Source organism: Pogona vitticeps, chromosome 1 (genome assembly GCF_051106095.1).
Source record: "Pogona vitticeps strain Pit_001003342236 chromosome 1, PviZW2.1, whole genome shotgun sequence".
In the NCBI taxonomy this organism is placed as follows: domain Eukaryota; kingdom Metazoa; phylum Chordata; class Lepidosauria; order Squamata; family Agamidae; genus Pogona; species Pogona vitticeps.
Genome location: NC_135783.1, coordinates 139,261,180 through 139,279,539, shown reverse-complemented (window position 1 = coordinate 139,279,539; position 18,360 = coordinate 139,261,180). Strand labels below are relative to the sequence as shown.

General features: G+C 40.1%; 1 protein-coding gene and 1 long non-coding RNA gene across 15 annotated transcripts in view; one reads left to right on the top strand and one right to left on the bottom strand.

Moving 5' to 3' along the window:
- CYRIA (CYFIP related Rac1 interactor A) overlaps positions 1-17,858 on the top strand; it is a 101,435-nt gene extending 83,577 nt beyond the window's left edge. For 10 of the 14 annotated variants that reach the window (XM_073001814.2, XM_073001819.2, XM_073001804.2 and 7 more), the window contains 9 exons: positions 439-560; positions 3,383-3,488; positions 4,959-5,095; positions 5,195-5,272; positions 6,451-6,567; positions 6,830-6,909; positions 9,820-9,946; positions 12,516-12,586; positions 13,474-17,858. In XM_073001814.2, coding sequence (XP_072857915.1) covers positions 439-560; positions 3,383-3,488; positions 4,959-5,095; positions 5,195-5,272; positions 6,451-6,567; positions 6,830-6,909; positions 9,820-9,946; positions 12,516-12,586; positions 13,474-13,537 — 902 coding nt within the window. In that variant the 3' untranslated portion in view covers positions 13,538-17,858. Of the gene's footprint in view, positions 1-438; positions 767-3,382; positions 3,489-4,905; positions 5,096-5,194; positions 5,273-6,450; positions 6,568-6,829; positions 6,910-9,819; positions 9,947-12,515; positions 12,587-13,473 lie in introns of those variants that run through there. The other 4 variants (XM_078388397.1, XM_078388402.1, XM_078388406.1 and 1 more) reach the window with 3 other exon arrangements.
- The window catches only part of LOC144587516 (uncharacterized), a 75,821-nt gene that overhangs the window by 15,779 nt on the left and 41,682 nt on the right, over positions 1-18,360 (bottom strand). The gene's annotated exons all lie outside the window — the stretch shown is intronic.

Here is an 18,360-nt window from a genome sequence, read left to right as displayed (position 1 = left end):
GTAAGTCCTAGTTGAACATCACCTGTCACTCTAGTGGAGGCAGATAGTAGTTGAGCATGGAGGTGAGGTCATCATCTCCTGTGTAGAAATGCCAAAGCAACATACAGTACTGTGTAACTGAGTAGAGTCCATTAGGTTTTTCACCTCTAGTCTGCTGATATCAATACGTTTTTGTTTTTATTTGTAAATAAACTCTGCATCGGGCCCTTTTGAGAGAGGGCAAAAAGCATTTTGAATCCTGATTATATTTTATACAGTATAAAAATCAAGACTTGTTTCTGCCAGTTGGCAAAGCTTCACTGGAATTGTCTGCAGGCTAATTGCATAGGGAGTAAATAAGCAACGTACGATAATCCCCAGAAGTAAATTGTGGTTTTGTGCTTTTAGATTTGCAGTTCAAATATTTTTTATAATATCTGCTTTTTATGTTTTGCCTAGATGCTCAGCCTTCTGACGGAGAAAGGGAAATATGGAACCAAGTCAATGCTGTCTTACAGGATTCAGAGAGCATGCTTTCAGACCTGCAATCTTACAAAGGAGCTGGACAAGAGATTAGAGATGTGCGTTATACCATACCACAGCGCCAGATTTTACGAGGAAGGAACGTTAAACACCAGTTTGCAGTATTTCTTTCAACTTTGTCTATCCCGGCAAGACCAACAAGGGCCTGTCTCCTGTTAGGAGCATCATGCCCCAGAGTCATCGGGCTTTATATGAGTTCCAGCTTACCCTTGCTTGAGAAGGATCTTTCCTCATCAAAAGCAGGGTGAATTTGATTTAAATCGTGACTTAAATTTTAATAATCAGAATATTTTGATTTAAAAATTTTTAATGATTGTTTTAAAATTTAAATTGTGATTTAAATCAATTTGATTTTTACAAGGTCATTGATTTTTACTCACCCTGATTGGAAGTAACAGGGCTGCCACGTGAATATCAGAGTATTGAATACCTCTCCCCCCCCCCCCCCGAGCCAAATGCTGGATGTGTGTAATGGATGGTAAAACTGAAGAAGATTCTGGCCTTGATGTTTTAAATAATGTATTTTTCTTTCTGCAAAATTTGAAACTACAGATTGTGAGGACTTTCCTGGCTTTTGTACGGGTTTCAAAGACAGAAGGTTATTGCTACTCTAGGAGGTCATCAAAACCTTAATCTTATTGAAACCTCTGTGTGTGTGTGTGTGTGTGTGTGTGTGTGTGTGTGTGTGTGTGTGTGTGTGTGTGTGTGTGTGTGTGTGTGTGTGTGTGTGTGTGTGTGTGTGTGTGTGTGTGTGTGTGTGTGTGTGTGTGTGTGAGAGAGAGAGAGAGAGAGAGAGAGAGAGAGAGAGAGAGAGAGAGAGAGAGAGAGAGAGAGAGAGAAACGGGGGCTTGGTTGGGTTTGGGGTTTTTTTTTCAAAATTGTGGGGTTTTTTTCAGAAAAACTGACAGAATGTGGCATGGGAAATATGTTCTTTTACAATTTTAAATAATACATCCTTGATATGGTATTCAAACTATATAACACGAAGACCTTAATGAAAGACTTCTGAGAGTTTATGTATTTAAGTTCACTCTAGAGATGTAAAATTTCCCAAAAATTCCATTTTTTCCAGAAAAACACAGGTGGGGGGACTTTTTCCAGAAAAAAATGAAATTTTTTGAAATGTTACATCTCTACTTGGTTCTTGTGCATGGAAATTGTGTGAGACAAGATTGCACTGTGGTTTTTATTTAAGCTCTTGTTTTTTAATTATTTGGAGCTTGGAAAAGCTAATCTTCTGAAGTACAATTCCCCAACCGCTCCTTCTGTCCATGATGGCTGCAGGAGTCCAAGAGTTAAAGTCCAAAGAAGTAATTTTTTAAATGCTCTTGAGCCAGCTGGTGGAATGTGTGCACTTTGTGTTGGCCAGAAGGTTTCAAACTTGCATGCCAAACCGGCACGAAATGGCATGTCTGCAAATAGAGACTTCAAAAATAGACTTGACTTGGTGACCTCTGTGTGCTTTTTTGATTTATTTTATCATACATTGTGAATCAATATATGACATTCATGTATAGAGCATCAACAATGTATATGATGTTCTACATCAGTGGTTCTTAACCTTTTTGAAAGAAACGCCCCCTTGAGCCATTGAGGAAGTTATCATCGCCCCCCCTCCCCGTGGTGATGATATTTATTTATTTATTTATTTATTTATTTATTTATTTATTTATTTATTTATTTATTTATTTATTTATTTATTTATTTATTTAAGACACTTAAATCCAATGACCCCTGAAAACAAAATTCAATTCCAAGAAAATGAAATGCCCCCCAAAAGTAACATTTAATGATTTAGTTGCAAGCGAATTTTAAGACGCAAAAAGAAATATAAAAAGGGCATAAAAACAAACCGTAATGCAGAAACTAAAAATTTCAAGACGAAAACTCTGAAACTGAATTAAGATTGGAGGAAAATATATATTCATGCACATTGTAAAAAGGCTGCAACCATCTTCACAGGTTTGGCTTGCTCCAGCGCCCCCCTACCGCCCCCCTTGTGCTCCAGCGCCCCCACACCGCCCCTTTTCGTTCTAACGCCCCCCCTGAAAAATGAAATCGCCCCCTGGGGGGCATTATCGCCCACGTTAAGAACCACTGTTCTACATAATAACGTACAAGAGGGGGCGAGATGAGACAGATTTTTCTTCCCCTGAGTCAGACATTATTTTTTTTAAAAACAGAAGGAAATGTAGTCAAATTTTTGGAATATGGAGCAGGGGTAGAATGAGGCCATCACCAGCTTCACTGAATCAAGGATGAAGAACTTTTAAATATTGAGGGCGACACTTCCTCAGAAAAAGTAAATAAGGGGCCACTTTGTAATGGCAAGCAGGTCCAAAACCGATGTTGGTGGTGGGGGAGTCCATCCTAACAGGACGACAACAAAATTAGTAAGGGCGCTTCCCCTTTCTCCCATTTAGAGACATCCACCCTTCTCTGTCCCCTGGCTCCCACTCCGTGCTGGTGGCTTATGGTTCAAGCAAGGGAAGGGCCTATCCTGCCCTGCTTGAATCTCTGGACCTTGCAGGCCCACCTGGAGAAAGAGGCCCAGTCGCTCTTGGCAGGGTTGGTAACTCAGTTTTTTGAAACTGTGCTGAGGGCTGCATAGAATCAGACATGTAGTTCACTTATCCCGGTAATGAATGAATGAATTTTGAATGGTTTTCGTTTTGGGCAACCAACCGGTAATGTAGTGGGAATTGCTACCATAGCTTCTGCTAACTTCCTCTTTGCTGTCGACTGTGTTGCATCGATTAGATGTCATCTCTCTGAGTAACCCATACACCTTAGAAAGAGAGGATCTATCTCTGGATGCAAAATAAACGAAATTGGTCAAGGTGTTGGTGTTGTTTTCCAGGCGATACAAAACCCAAACGATATCCAGCTTCAGGAAAGAGCCTGGAATTCTGTCTGTCCTCTGGTTGTGAGGCTGAAGCGGTTCTATGAGTTTTCCCTAAGGCTAGGTGAGGATCTAAGAGTCTCAAAAGAATTTACATTTTGTGAGATAAATCTTCATGCTTTACTGCCTTCATAGTTACAGTCGGTTTCTTTTTCTTTTGAAGTATACGCTCCTGTCGTTCTGGTAGCTGTTCTTCTTGTTGTTATTGTTTGGTGCTTCTACAAGTCCCTGACCTCAGTTTAGAGGCTTATTTGCTAATCTTAAAAGTCCCTTTAATACCATCAAGGATAGTTTTGTATTGCTAGACATGTGTGAGCAAGAGGAAGAGGCCTCTTTAATGCTGCAGTTTAGAGGACCAGAATGGGGCTACACAATGAAATAGCCGTGTGTTTTGCTTGGATCCATGCAACAGAATAAATAATCTTGTGGCACGTGAAGGGCTAAGAAGGTATTGTCCTGAGAATCGGCTGCATGGAAGCACCACACACAAGGTAGCAACGCAAGGTTGTGCTGCTTGTGCAGGGATTGCCTCCGTGCAAGCTGTGATCTCCATGAAGAAGACCTGTCCTCTGCTTGCCAGCTGCCATGCCTCACACCAAGTGTACAGTCTTGCACTACTGCTTTGGCAGGACCTTCTGTCCGGAAGAAGTTCAATAGGTTACTGGACTAACAAATATTATTATGGCACAGGGTTTCATGGGACCTTGTCAGATACGTCTGTTGCCTCTGATCAAGTTAGCTGTACACCGTGAAGTTTATGCCATAGCACACTTCTTAAGGTCTGAAGTTGACACCTGACTCCATTATTTTATGATGAGTTACAGTGTTAATGCATCCAGCATGCCAAAGGTAACTGGATAAGGGTCATTCCGCATAAGCCCCTGTCATCGACAGTCATGTGGAAAAGAACTGGGAAAAACTGTGGAACCTGCTTTTCCTTTGCATCTGAGCTGGGCCTCCATGAACTTCAGCAGCTAAACCTCCCACGCTCTCCCATCCCATTTTAATAGGTAGCAAATCACCGATTTAAGGCTTTCCAGGGACTCTTAGTTGCTGGTTTTAACCATATGTACTCTAATAGGAATTATTTCTCATTCCAAAATGGAAAGGAGAAGAAATAATTGAAGATGTGGTTTTCTTTCACAGGAACCAGGCACAGTCAACATTACAAAAACATTGAAAACATTGACGGTTGTTGTTGTTGTTGTTGTTGTTGTTGTTGTTGTTGTTGTTGTTGTTGTTATAGTTATTTTATTTAAAAAATCAAAGTATCTTGTCTTCTTCCTTTAAGACCCTCTAAAAGTAATCCTTGATGAGACTTTTAATGTGGAAAATGTGTTCACCCATTTAATCATTCTTAAATCCAGGCAATCACTTCCGTTTTTGAAACCTTAATCTTTCATTATTCAGCAGCTCCACTAAGGCAGCCATGCATATGGCTGTTTGCATGTTTATAGTTTGAAATACTTTTTTTTTTTTAGAAAAAGGAATAAACTCCCCTGATTCTGTTTCGGATTCTGTTTTCCTGTCCCAGAAAAAGCCTTGCGGAGTTTGTTGGAATCCTTGACTTGCCCTCCCTATACACCAACACAGCATCTAGAGCGTGAGCAGGCTTTAGCCAAGCAGTTTGCTGAGATCTTGCATTTTACACTCCGCTTTGATGAGCTTAAGGTTAGTAATAATGGAAGTTTAGTTGACTTTTTTCTATAAGAATATTACAAACTGATCACTTCTCTCTTTTTAAAAAAAAATCTTTTCTTTTTGATTAAGATGAGAAACCCAGCAATTCAGAATGACTTTAGCTATTATAGGAGGACATTAAGTCGGAACAGAATAAACAATATGCATGTAAGTAAAATATTTTCTCCTGGGATTTATGGGTGTTTTCTACTGGGAGGCTATGCAGGAACATAGGGAGCTGCTGTGCTTCCCGACTCAAACCATGGGTACCTCAATTCCACCGTTGCCTACTCTGTAACTGAGTGACTGCCACCAACTTTTCAGGATTTCCAACAGGAGGGGCTTTTTTTAATGAGCCTTTTCAAAAGTAACTAGTTATAGATAACTACTTTCCAGCAGCTGCTGGATAATTCTGTTTTTTTTCACAAGGAGACAGCATGTGAAACTTCTTTCTTTCTTTCTTTCTTTCTTTCTTTCTTTCTTTCTTTCTTTCTTTCTTTCTTTCTTTCTTTCTTTCTTTCTTTCTTTCTTTCTTTCTTTCTTTCTTTCTTTCTTTCTTTCTAAGGAGTCCTATATTGCGGATGGAGCTTTCATTAGCCAGAGGCAATGTTTTCATATTATAGACTTGATATTATCTGTTCTGATTTTTTGCACATATATAGGCCTTGAAGATAAACTTTGTGTCTTTTTTTCTTTATAGTGTAAGTCATTCATTTCTTTGATATTTAGATTCCCTCTTAGACACCCTGTTAAAAGGTTCCTCTTGCTCCAGTGGGTGGGCTTATGGACTGAGCAGACATGGTATCTTCCACTTAAGAGCTGAGAGGCACTCCCTGTTTGGTGAGGAGCCACCTGTTGCTACTGCCTTGCTTTCTTCGCCATTTATTAGAGTGTCTGGTAACATTCCACCCAAGTGAATCGTACTTTGGAACTGTGGCTACTAACGCTATGATAGTTGTGGGGGCACCCCTATGAACAAGATACTGTTGGAAGGCACATGATTCCATTACATCCAAAGAGCTGCTTCAGGTGCACCAAAAGGCATGGACACACCCAGTGAGATATTTCTGCTTTTGGGTAGACCTTCTAGTGTCATATCATAAACTGTTTTTGGAAAGACCCCTCTTGGCACATCCACTTTCCTCCCTGAATAGTATTAGAAAACCCCCAAGCCAAGATTTTCCTGAGGACATATTATTTACATGGTTCTTTGCGTCCTAGCCATGCACTTTAGAAATGTGTTTTGCTTCACTGGCCCATCAGCTGCGTTGCCAGCCAGCAGGAGAGTGTTGCTCCTTTAAAACAAAACAAAACAAACACACCCATTCTCTTGTGTTTCTCATCAGCTCGACATTGAGAGTGAAGTGAACAACGAGATGGCAAATAGGATGTCCTTGTTTTATGCAGAAGCCACACCAGTGCTAAAAACACTGAGCAATGCCACAACACGTTTTGTTGCAGAAGTGAGTTGTGTTTTTATTTACTTGAGACATTTCCGTGCTGTTCTTTCATGTAATGCCCCCAAAGAATCTACACAGTATTACATTATGAAACAACAATACTGTAAAATTTGAAATCAGAGGAAGTGACCCACTGTGTTAGCAGTCAGGGGTGAGGTGGGGAAATTACTGTACATACTTAGAATGTGTGTATATTCAAAATAAATTATGGAGGGATTGGTCAATGACTGAAATTATTGTTTTTGTTTGTTTTTTAACCTTCAAGAACAAAACACTGCCTATTGAGAATACAACAGACTGTCTGAGTACAATGGCCAGTGTATGTAAAGTCATGCTGGAGACACCGTAAGTTATTTATGGTCATATACACATGTCTGCTTTCCTTTAGCTATTTGTTTATTGACTTTGCTTCAAAGAAATCTAAGCATATTGAAACTTGATAGTTTAGAATTGATTGCCCTTAGTTTTGAGACAGTGGAAATTATTTAAAGCATAGGAAGGAAGCGTTGTGGATCCTACTGTGTAGTGTCACCTCACTTTCATCTTGGATAAACAAGTTTTGCAGTTTTTCCCAGTGTTTTAAAGAGTGTGCACGCCATGTTTGAGTGGAGATACTTGTGGGACAAAAGAAATATGCAGCCCTATACTTCTTGTTCCTCAGAGGGGACATAGTCCGAAAATATATGGTATACTGTCTTTTCCAAACATCTAAAGGCTCTCTGGCTGTGGCACAGCACGGCACTATCAGTGTCCAGTGACTCCTTAGTTATTTGCCAGAAGTAGGAAACCTGCAGTGTCATACATACTGTGCTGAACATCGACTGCAAGTTAATGCACTGAGTGACAAAAGTAGAGCTACGACAGGGACAAAATGTGGGTACGTAAAGTTTGGCTGCAGGCAGGCACTTTTAAGAGAAAAGCAAATAAACCCTTCCAGGAGGAAACTTTCCACTTGCCCTTTATTCTTTTTTTTTTAAAAGTGATGTAGTACATATGTGCTGCCCTAACACAAACTTAATTTTTTTTCTTCTTCATTTCTTTGGCCCCTCCATGGAGCTCAGGGTTTAATTTGCCAGTATCTTGAAACGGCCCTCTTACTAAGCCGCTTCACGATATTGTCAAATTGACAGCAGGCTGCTGTGGACAGTATAGGTTTGCTTGAGATCCTTGTGCCATTTGGATGTGAAGATTGCACCAAATGGCATGCCGGACTTCCTGACAACCTTATTTAGCCTGCTCCAATTGCCATGTGGAGACAAGTCCTTACTGGGCATGTGTCTGTGTGTGCACCATGGAGAGAAGGAGGGAATAAGATGGATTTCTGCCATTTGTGGATCCCTCCAAACGCAGATGATACCCTGAACAAAGTCCTATATTTCACAACATAAAAATGCAGGGCTTAGTCTGCTCCTTCGTCTGTGTTGACGTCTACTTTGATGATATTTATAAAACTATATCTGGTATATATCCAGTATACGGTGATCCAAATGTAATGGTTCTTCTCATAAGGCACTTTGATTTTCTTCCTCAGAGATGAGAGACCAGAAGATTTATAAAGATTTCTCTTGATTTTCTCAAAGAAATTTCAGCCGGAGAGATTAATATTTCAGTTGGTTGCACTGACCGTATATCTCTAGAAGGACCACATATCGTTAAAGTACAAATATTTAAAGTTGAAAAGGAGGATGGGAAAAAATGCAGAAGGTCAAAAAGTATGTGTGGGGGGGGGGTCAGAGATTTTTAAAACAGGTCATTTCCACATGACTTTATCCATTTAGCCACTTGTATATTTTTGCAAGCTTTGAGGTTTGGAGATTGGTCATTCTGTCAAGAAAAATTAGTGAACCTTGCACCCATCACTGATGTGGTTGTATATATACTATGCAAACATTTGCACTTTGTCTTTTCCTAAATTTCTGTATATGATTGAAAGCACTTTTATCCTTCTCTCCCAGCGTTGCTTACAATTGTGCTTCTGGTATCTTCACACTGGAATATATGGTTGATTTTATTTATTTTTCACTGCCCCTTGAAATCTCAGGAGAAGTACGCATGTTTTATAAATCCAATAGTTAACATTAGAGATGGGCACAAAGTGAACTGCCCATTCCCCTTTTCTGAACCAGAAACACTAATGAATTGGGCTGGTTCATGATTTAGTTTGTGACGCGGTATGGAGATCCCATTTTGCCAAAGCAAAATGAACCACCAAACTTTTTTTCCCCTTTGGAGCATTGTTTTGCTTTGCCAAAATGAGATGTCCACCTGCCCCCTTCCCACTGCCCCCATTTGCCCCCCCACCTGCTCCTGCTGCCCACCTCCTCTTCCTCCACCATCGCCATCCTCAGAGGCAGTAGGCCAAGCTTCCCTGCCAGCCAGGACGTGGGCGCACTGCCTCTGAGCATGTGCTCGCCTATCAGCTGGAGAGCATCAAATTCATAAGAACTATTTTCTAAAGATGCTTCCAGTTAGATTTATATTGCCATATTCAGGTGTTAGGATAGCTCATTTGGTCATCTGTCATCTCCTTCTTCATATGATGGTTGAGGAATCTGGAGAGAGTCTTGCTCACAGGGAGGTTCTCCCCATTATCCAGAACCCTGGAAAATAGGGTTCTTGTTCTTATGAAGAATCTCCGTATGCACAAGACCTTCTCTCTAGATCCCCCTCAGTTAGTGTGCATAGAAAGCCATAAGCATGTTTGGGAGCCCAGGTATCTTGAATCTCTCTGCCTCTACACATTAAACAGCAAGGCTGGGTCTGAAATGTTTCTCTGGCTGCTTCTGTTAGCTGGAAGGTATTAATATTCCACAATGTACCTTATACCCCATGTGCTGGGGAGAATTCCCCAGTTTATGAAGATTCACTTCTTCTAAAAACCTCCTCTTTATGAATATGGGATATTGTGCTTCTGTACCCACGATTCCGCCCCCCCCCCAAAAAACAGGAAACGGGCCAATATGGCTGCACATTTAGGGCAGCCTGAATGTTGACAACACCAGTGGCAGTAGTCAAGATGGTCTACAGGACAGTGACACCACACCAGGGAAAATCACAGAAGCTGGCTCCTTTTCACCATTTCTCACCCAAATCCAAAGCAGTTGTCAGGGCTGTTTTTCAGCAAGTGTGAACGGTAGTGAGCAAAAGAGGGTGAATCCTGTATTAGTGAGGTACCTTGTGCTGCTTTGAAAGTGAACCATTTGAATCTGAAATTTTTTAATAAAGTCTGAATAAATGTTGCTTTTTTTCTTCCAGAGAATACAGAAGTAGGTTCACCAGTGAAGAGACCCTTATGTTCTGCATGAGAGTAATGGTTGGCGTCATTATTCTTTATGACCATGTCCATCCTGTGGGAGCTTTTTCCAAGGCCTCGAAGATAGATGTAAGCACAATACATTGCTGAATATTCTGATTTCCAGCAAAAGTTTGTGGGTGTTTTCAAGAAGACACTTTGCTTGCATCTTTACGCCAAGTGCTCTAGCTTGTGTGTCATGAGCTGTAAGTGTAGTGTTAGAAATGTAGCCAAATACTGTTACCAGATACTCAGAACATGTTTGCCAAGACGATACAAAAATGTATAGACAATGGATACTTAATCACCATTTTTGCTTCATGTCTGTTCATGATGATGATGTCACTACCCAGCAACATTAATCTTTATTTTATTTTAATTTAGAACTTCCTATCCCGCCCCCTTCAGGTTCTGACGATACTTTTTTGCCCTGAGGACAGTGGGGAGCCTTCCATATTAACAGCCACCAGATGACCTGGTCCAGTCCTGATCTGGCAGTGGGACTGGCAGTGGTGATGTTCTGATATTAAAGGCTCCCCATCCCTAGGGAGCCTCTGGACCTGGAGCCAGGGGGAAATAGGAAGTGTTAGCTTAAATCAAAGATTAACATCACCACGATGTTAATGATGACATGTAAATGATGACCGTCATCATTTACTTGGCATAGTTGCACCAACTGGATTTCAGCTACTGTATACTTATGGTAGGCCATCATCATGTATGCCGTTGCGGAACTTTTCCAAGTGCAATCTTTCCAAGTGTAAATCTCCCAAATGGAATGATCCGCACACACACAAAATGTAGCAGCAAGCTCGGAACAAGCTCAAAGTTTTCAGAAGTACCAGAAAAGAAAAGAAATCTTGATGTGGGGAGATCCAAAGACCCTAATGAAACAATATGCTCTTTGGGTACAGAATGGTGATTTATGTTTTGGATATGGAATGGAATGGAGTGTTCTGCAAGAAGACATGGCTGGCTGGCTGACAGATGGAGCAGCAACACACATCACTGCAACATTTTGTTGCATTGTTGGCCCTTTGCATCACATGACACTTACCTTTCATAACTTTTTTCTCTTTACCATTAAAAATGAGATTAAGATCTTCAGTTATTTATCGATAGGTAAAGAGCTGTGCGATTCCCAGTGTGGTGTAGTAGATAGAATAATGGACTAGGCAGTGGAAATGGTAAAACCACTCCTTAAATACCTCACTGTACTGTACATGCCAGCTTGATGGTCTGGCATCCTGGTCTAGCTCTCTTTAATGTCCCTAAATAGAGTTTAAGACTACATGAAGACTTTGAGGCAGGGAGCCAAGGAGATAGTGTAGATGTAGTTCTAAGAGGAGTTACCTTGTAGGAAAATATCTGAAATGCTTTGCATAATCAAACTGTGGTGTGCTGAGGGTGGTCTGGCTAATAAGTCTTGACTTCAAAGACATCAGGTCTCTTGGGAAAGAAGGGAAAGAAGTGATAAGCGACATGTAGCTAGTGTGGTGATCACATGGGTTAGGCCAGAACTCAAGAGATATGGATTCAGATTCCTGCTCTGCCATGAAATGACCTTGAGTGACTTTAGGCCATTTATTTTCTCTACCCCTGCTCTACCTCACAGGGTTATTTTAAGGACAGGAGCAAGAGCATGTACACTTCCTTGAAGGAAAGAAGGATAAAATACAACAGAGAGAGAGAGAGAGAGAGAAAGCAAAGCGTGCTCCTTATATATCACCCCATAGCACTTAAAGCACTCTGTGGGCGGTTTACAATTTAATTATGCAGGCTACACATTCACACACACACACACACACACACACACACACACACACACACACACACACACACACACACACACACACACACACACACACACAGCATGCTCGAAACTCAGAGAGGGCATCTTACAAGACCTTGAAAAGGTGGACGGGGGGATTTTTTTCACCTCTTGCAGTTCTAGGTAGAATCATTTACTGAAGTTGAGTGGTGGGAGAAGTACTCCTTCACATGGCACATACTTGGACTATGGCAGTTACTACCATACGGTATAGTGAGAGCCACCAAGATGGAGGTCTTTAAACGGGGGACTGGTCAGATTCATGGAGAAATAGGGCCTTGAATGTTTACTATTCAAGATGGATATATTTATATACCCGCTAGCACTCGGGGTTATATATTTCTGTGTATCAGTTGTTGTGGAGAGTGTGAGGGTACTGTTGTGCTCCTGTCTATTTTGTTAGCTTCTCGTAGGCAACAGGGTGGCCAGCGTGTAGGCGGGATTTTGGACAAGACAGGCCTTTGGGTGTGACCTTTCGTATATAACTCTTGGGAATACCGAGCTAAGCTCAAGATCTTCAGTTGTTTGGGGTTTTACTTTCCTCTTTATATCAAAACACAGGCAGTTCTGGTATATTGGCTGAAACCCAGTCATATGTTCACAATAGAGTAGGCCCGCTGAATCAATGGTGATTGGGTGAGTCAACTCCTCTGTTCTATCAATTCAGTGGACCTACTCTAGTTGTGGCTTATTTAACTAGTATCTTTTTTTAAAAAAAAACATTCAGAGAATGACTTCAGGACTGAAACATGTTTCTCCCTTTCATTTTTGCTATTTATGCATATATCTAAATAGTAGTATTTATCCTTGAATGCTTTTTCTCCCTAGATGAAGGGTTGCATAAAGGTTTTAAGAGAACAGCCACCAGACACTGTTGAAGGGCTTTTGAATGCTCTCAGGTAACAACACCCTGTTGTCTCTCTTTCATATTATTCTGCTTATTCTGTATTCATAGTATGTGCTCTCTCCACCCACCCACCCCATTGTAAAGTGAAAGTCACTAGACCATAACTCAGAGGTCTTTCCTTACCTGTTGCATGTTTAAATGTGAGTTTTCCTTGCTACAACAAATTGGAGTGTTGTGGGAAGTGGAATGGAGAGGTGGCACAGTATTTGAGCAGAAATGAGCTGCATGCTGGTTTGAGATGTTTACATGGCTACTCTGGTTTGAAAAGAACATTCCGTATATCCATATTGATAGCTACGTCTATGTTTTACAGCTACATTTATGTATTAAATATTTATATATGTTAATTTTTTTTAGTGTAAGCAGGAAGCCCTGTTTCAATCCGTGGCTTTTTTTAAATCATTCATTACATGCATATTGATATTGAATGGATAATAAGAGTATTATGGGGCATTATAGCGTTTTTGATATTGTACTTTTTCTTCTTTTTATGTAGATATATCTTAAAGTGTTCTGTATACATTTTTTGTAATACGTGTTATCTGGAGGGGAGCTCATCCTGAAGTTTTACACGTGGGCCCCCTGTGCTTCTGTTACAGTATTACCTGTATTGTGCTGTTCATATTTGGGGAATCAATTCTTGCCATGACGTCCCTAGCAAGAATTCAGTCAAATAGCTTAAGTTGTGTTGCATGGTGAAAGTTGAAGCCTTGCATACACACAAACTGAGAGTATACCTCATTGAACACAGTGGGACTGGCTTCTGATTAAATGTAGGTAGGCGTGGACTGATACATCCTCACTTTGTCATCCCACCTAGCTCAACTTGGAGGTAATTCTAATTTATATATTTTGACTATGCCTTTTTGTGACTTCTAGGTTTACCACAAAACATCTGAATGATGAATCTACTTCAAAACAAGTTCGAGCTATGCTACAGTAGCACCTTCCTTGGACAAATGGACTTTTATTATTTAGAGAAGATGTTTGTTTACATAATTTAATAGTGTGTGGTGTTCATACATATGCGTAATTTACATAATATAACAACTGGTTTCTTCCTGTTGCTGCAGTATGTGAACTTGTATCAGTAATATGACTGACTGTATGGCACAGCATCCATTTATCTCCTAGTCTTACTATTCAGTTTTTAAAGGTACATTTTATTTGAATATATTATTAACAAAATTGTCTATGTGCCTTGCTTATTTTTTTTCCTGGTTGGCTATTTTTTGTGAAAGTACAGAATAATTCTATGTCTCTGAACAATTCCAGAAATGGGCAGATGCCTGCAAGAACTTGGTGAAGAACCTTTAAGAGTAGGGGCAGACAACTTTGGCAGGTCCTCACAGACTGATTTTTGCTTCCACCATGACCTGCACCAAATGCATTTTGTTACCTTTAAAATACATAGGAGTAACTGGACATCTACTTCTGGTCCTTTGTTTTAGAAGAGAATTGCTATGCTTGAGAGCTTCTGGGAGTGACTGTTTTCCTCTTTTTCAAAAAAAAAAAAAAAAAAAAAAAAAACATTTTCCCCAGCTGTGATGGGATTGGGATTGGAGGGTAAATAATCATGTATCATCAAGCCAATTCTGATTTATGGCGACCCTTTTCAGGGTTTTCCAGATAGAGAATACTGTACTCAGAAGGGTACAGGGCTTCAGAAAGTGTGGGAATGGTCCACCATTCACATACCTGTTCTGGTATCTGGTATGACTGTTCCATTCTCTCCTCAATTAAACCAGTACAGCATTGAGTGCATTCATTATAGAGCCCTGAGCATGTATTTGCCATAAATGCTAAACACACAAACTGTGTGCAAGAAGCCTTTCTTCAGCTGGAAAAAAGAATCCTTTTCTTGACATTTCTAGACAGTTTTGCACTAAGGTCAACATATGCAGAACAAAGTTTCTTCTAAAAATTGGCCCAAATCCTGTTGAGGTTTTTTTTTTTTTTTTTTGCTGCAAATTAAGAAGTTAGTGTAGACATTTACTGTTGCATTCCAAGTCACATGGTTTAGCATGCAACAGCAAATGGCTACACTAACGTCTTAACTTGTGGCAGTGCACCAAGAAGGTTCATGCCAGTTGCATTATAACCCTGGGCATAACTAATAGGATTTTGTCTATTGTTCTTAATGTGTATGTAGTTGTATGTCTGCAGGGTGCCTTTTAGCAGAGAGGTGCGGTGTACATTATTAATATAAGGAGACAGCGAACCAGACCAGATACACGTACCTCTGCTTATTGAGCTAATATAGGCACCCATTCACTTTCAAATTCCTGGATTAAAGTAGTATAGGCTTCCTGTTACATCGGTACTGGGAAATTGTGGAACAAGCCTAGATTTTAAACTAGTGTTAAACTGCACAAAGGAAGGATGGGTGCAAGGACAGAATGCTGGGGACAAGTTCTGTGCACGTCTTGACTTAAGCACCCATTGTTTATGTACCTTTGAACCAGGCCAGTGTATGGGACTGCACAGGGGACCAACGAGAGATGGGCAGTACTGTTATGTGTAGACAGACAGACAGACATGCTCTCAATCCTAGATGGCATTGGAAGTGGTTTAGTGTGTGAGATTTCATGTTTTTTCCTTCGTGCTCCTCTCCGTTGTTCAGAGGTCTATGCATGTGATGGGGATGCCACTCTTAATTTTTTTTTTTTTTTACAACACTGTATGCCAGCCTTTGGAGTTCATGTTTGTGCCATTTTTCCCAACCGTGAAAGTCTGTGGCCATTGGTTGGAAGACAGCTTACTCCCTGCTCATTCTGTGTAAGCTTTCTAGTGAAGTCTGTGGGAGACGCCATGAAGACGAAGGTGCTTCTTGTTTCAACCGGATTTTAAGCAACATTTAAATTGCAGGAGCGTCATGTCATTTCAGGCTCACTTTGAACGACGTGAACCCCCTAGTTCTATAATATCTGTTTAATTGTTCTTTGTGTTTTAAATGCCTGTTGTCTTTATAGTGGCTTTCTTGAGCCATGTTGTAAGATTTTCAAAATCTATAAAATAAGTATTAAACAACTTTGCAAATTGTGTTTAAGCAAGGTAAATCATATTCCTGTTGCATTTGTGGTGTGATCAATATGAGGCAAGGAAACTAGGTGTGGTTCTCTATACTCTGTGGATAGAGAAACACATGGAAAGTTTCTAAGAAACTTCTGGTGGGTGGGGTAGTGGTGGTGGAGGATATTAACCCCATCAAGAGAACTCTGTTTTCTTAACTGGCCACACTAACCATTTAGGAGGTGAAGTTCCTCTTTATGCATCTGATATTAGGAAAGTGCTCAAAAACTAATTCTCATTGGATTCCATTTCTCAGGAACATCCCTGATACAAAGATAACATAATTGCATAAGTTGCTTTGAATATTATTTTACTTCTAATAAGAAAGTGATACGTACATTTATCTTACGATATACAAGCCAGCTCTCGCTTTGCTGCTATGATGTGTAGAAGCTGGTTGCTAAGAAAACAGAACCATGGTTTTCGCCATCATCACTCCTCTGCAAAATGAGAATTGCTGGCTGGAAATAAATGTTCTCAGGATGTATTTATAAAATCATATTCCATGGATTCCCAAAGCTTTCTACTGTCTAGCATTAGCGGATAACTGAAATTTGTTATAGCTGCTAATTCCGTTTTTAAAATGTTTTATGCCATTCAACTATTAACATGGAAATACAGCTGTTAATCTAGTAACAAGATTAACTGCTTGTCTCAGAGTGCCGAACATGTTGCCCAGCATTGCTTTTCTCTATCTTTCCGCACCACTGAGCTTTTATTATGCCACTGTGACATCTCAAGTACTCAGATAATAATAATGGATAAAAAAACCAACAGGAAAAAATCAATCGTTATGTGAGTTAATGAAAATAATGTTAATGAATACCATTTACAGGTACAGTATGTTGGCCACTCTGTGAGTTACCTTTCAGTCTCTAGCTAGCCAGAATTCCCAAATGTGATGCTTTAAAAAAACAAATGTTCTTCAATGAGCCGCAGTTGTTCCATTACCCACTAGAGTCCCCGATCAAGAAATACAGTTTTGCTAGTTTCTCTTTTGAGTGTCTCTTCAAGTGGTGGTTCATTGATATGATTTTCTAAAAGTCTATGCTACCTGTTGCTTATGGAGCAATTGCGTTTTTGTAGTCAAGTAATCCCAGACTTCTGCTTAGAGAAAACTTGGATTTGGAGTAAAAAAAAAGCCAATAAGAAAGAAAATAAAAGAACAAGCGACACATACCTGGTAGTCACAGTGATGTTGTTTCGACCTCTTTAATGTATGTTATTTGAGCTCTAGTCTTTCAGGGCCCACTGCAAGCTGTTCAGGACAGGGATATCTTCCTGCTGTTATATTTGTGATAGGAATTAGCACTACATAGCTCGGATCTGTACGGGACCCTATTCCGAAATCATAATTAATGCCAGTTCTGAATGCTGCATGGCACAGGCTGTGCTTGGGTACAGAGTGAAAAAGTCTTACCTGTTATTCAGAACCAGTGAGCCAGACCACCTGAGTTTAGAGGGGCGCATTCTCATGATTGATGTTTTTGTACAGAGATACAAAAGTGAACGAAGGTGCATGCATAAGAATGAATGAATGAAAAGTCCCATCAGACTGTTCCTTCATATAGTGACTCCTGCTTCTTTTGAAGAGAATGAGAGGTGCAGTAATGATGGATCTGAATAATGAATTAGCAAATCTCTCTTCCTTGTTTTGGGCAGACTGTCCATATTTGTTCGGTTTTTGTGTTGCATATGCCTCTGGAAAGAAGAGGGGCATTGAGGTTCCAGCCAATAACACTTGTCCATAGACAGATTCTGCTGCGAACATATATAACCGGCTTTTTCATAGTTTGATCCAGATTAGACGATGATGTGTTTGAACAAAACAGTAGTCAGCATTCATCCATTGCTCATCCGTACCCACCCAAAACAGCAATTTCCCTGACACAGGAAAATTATAGGCTACACAGATCTGTACGCATGGAGTAGACAAGATAGATTTGTATTAATTTTCTTCTTAGCTTGAGTACTCAGATTTTAACAGTACTTGGAATTAATGTTTTAATCATGGACCTTTGTTTATAAAAGCCAAAAGAAGAAACGGATTTGCCTTCTGTACAATTTTTAAAAAGTTTCAAAAAGCTATTGTGTGATTATTACAACTTGTGCATATGTGTCTCTGCCTGGTAATAAATGTTTGTACAGAGGTTGAAGCTAATACTTCTAATAAAAAGAGTTGTCTAAATTAACTATTTAATGGTGTGTCTCTTTTGGAACTGAAATATGTAATTTGACAGGTGGGCAAAATGCATATAAAACAAGGAGAAATGAGGAATTGTCCCTAATCCAAAACTTGTTACTCTCAAACAAACCATCTGGCTGCAAGAGAGCCGCCTGGAACTATGCCATTGTAAGTTCACTTTGAACATTTCCATCACCTATTTTGTAATGGATTACAATACTGTGGAAGAAAGGACAATAAGACTGGTCGATCCACATAAAATGCAGCATGAAAATAATAGAGAGGTCATCTGTTCAGCCAGTTCTTTGTTCTGACTATAGAGACGGGCACAAACCACCAAATTGGCGGCTCTTGACAATTTGTTTGGTGGCCAAACAAGTGTTTGGAGATTCAAAGCCCTGCTTCCTCCAGCGGGCTCCCAATCAGAGGCAGCACCAAGAAGAGGCAAGGCTTTGAAGCACCGTTCATGCCCATCTCTATCTGGCTGCACGTGGATTGCTGCTTTCAGG